Raw genomic sequence first — 1788 nt, 5'->3', positions numbered from 1 at the left:
TAAAAACATGCTAGTCTATTTCCTAAGTGTTTCAGGATTCAGCAGATACTTTCTGCACATTTAGTATTTATAGATACCACAAAAGTAGGTAAGGGTGCCCTGATTTCTAGAGAAGCTTCACTGAGTTTTACCTACTCAGGTTCTTCAATGCAACACACAGAATTACACATGATTTACATTGCTTTACAATGTTATGCTCAATCTCTGAACATAAATTCTGGTTCAAAATATACAGTCCTAGTATTGCAATGCCTGGAAACAACATGGACCTTGTCATCAGACAACTCTATTCATGATTCACTGCATATATGCACCTCTCCACCTGGATCATGGATGTTTTTAAAATGACCTACTTTGAAGCAGATAGTGAACAGATAGTGTAAGATTTAAACAGGACCCACAGTGTTCTGAACAGTACTTCTTGGAAGTTTACAATGTATTAATTACAACGGGTAAATAATGTTCTATGTTCTCAATATTTTGGTTAATTTCTTTGCTTTGTTAATTTCATCTTTTTAAAATTTCTAAACTGTGTGTGTACACATGTACCATGGTGTGCATATGCTAGTTAGTGAACAACTTACAGGTGTCTATTCTTTAGTTTCTCTATGTGCAAAATAGAGACCACACTAATCTAGTCAAATTTGGCAGCAAGTGCCCTAAGCTGATGAGAGAACTCATTGGCTTTATTTCAGTTTCAACAACATCTATGTTACAGTCTTGTGTGTTGGTATACATAAAACCCAAGTATATTATTCAGAGAAAAACTTGCATGGATATTGTAGTTATCCAAGAGAATGAAGTCAGGTCAACAAGCTCAGTAGCAGCCACCTTCAATCCCTGAGATAATTCTCTGGTACCCATTTGTGATTCTGAGAAAATGTTAAGAACACGTATATTTTCCTCAGCATAAACTTATGTAACAAAAAAATAATGACAACATAAATAACATTTTCATTTACACATAGACTTTACTATTTAAATTATCATGAGACAATGGGTTCCTTTATTCTTAGATGACAATATGCTTGCAATTTGAAAAGGAGACAACATTTTAATGATGTAATAGTTGTACTGTTACTCAAGCACCAGTGAGAGAACTGAGTGAGGAAAATGAATATGGTTTGAAACGCTATACCTCATTTATTAGCCTTCAGGGGAATTTTCTTTTTTGTCAGTATGCATTCTTTCATGCTTTTGAAGAGTACCAAGATATGTAAAGGATATACCACATTTCTTACATTCAAAGAGTTTCTCTCCAATATGATTTTTTTCATGCATGTGAAGACTACTGCGATATGAAAAGGTTTTACAACAATGCTTACATTGAAAGGGCTTCTCTCCAGTATGAGTTCTTTCATGTATTTGAAGATAGCTGGGACAGGCAAAGGCTTTACCACACTGTTTACATTCATAAGGTTTCTCTCCAGTGTGACTTGTTTCATGCAGTCTAAGACTACTGCGATATGCAAAGGCTTTACCACACTGATTACATTCATAAGGTTTCTCTCCAGTGTGAGTTCTTTCATGCCTTTGAAGATGACTGTGATATGCAAAGGCTTTGTCACATTGATTACATTTATAGGGTTTCTCTCCAGTATGAATTCTTTCGTGCATTTTAACATGGCTGTTACGTGCAAAGGTTTTACCACATTGACTGCATTTATATGGTTTTTCTCCAGTGTGAATTCGTCCATGTATTTGTAGGGTACTGTGACATGTAAAGGCTTTACCACAGTGATTACATTCATAGGGTTTCTCTCCAGTGTGAGTTCTTTCATGCTTGTG

At 35.3% G+C, this 1788-nt stretch overlaps 1 protein-coding gene across 1 annotated transcript in view; it reads right to left on the bottom strand.

Annotated features, from left to right (window-relative positions):
- Positions 1 to 951: 951 nt before the first annotated feature.
- Positions 952 to 1788, bottom strand: part of LOC114633398 (zinc finger protein 709-like) — a 26808-nt gene continuing 25971 nt past the window's right edge. The window contains exon 5 of the mRNA XM_028781985.1: positions 952 to 1788. This exon is cut by the window's right edge and continues 382 nt beyond it. Coding sequence (XP_028637818.1) covers positions 1147 to 1788 — 642 coding nt within the window. The 3' untranslated portion in view covers positions 952 to 1146.

Source organism: Grammomys surdaster, unplaced genomic scaffold (genome assembly GCF_004785775.1).
Source record: "Grammomys surdaster isolate TR1022 unplaced genomic scaffold, NIH_TR_1.0 607, whole genome shotgun sequence".
NCBI lineage: Eukaryota > Metazoa > Chordata > Mammalia > Rodentia > Muridae > Grammomys > Grammomys surdaster.
Note: the sequence above shows the minus strand (reverse complement) of the source record. Positions and strands in the feature narration are given on the sequence as shown.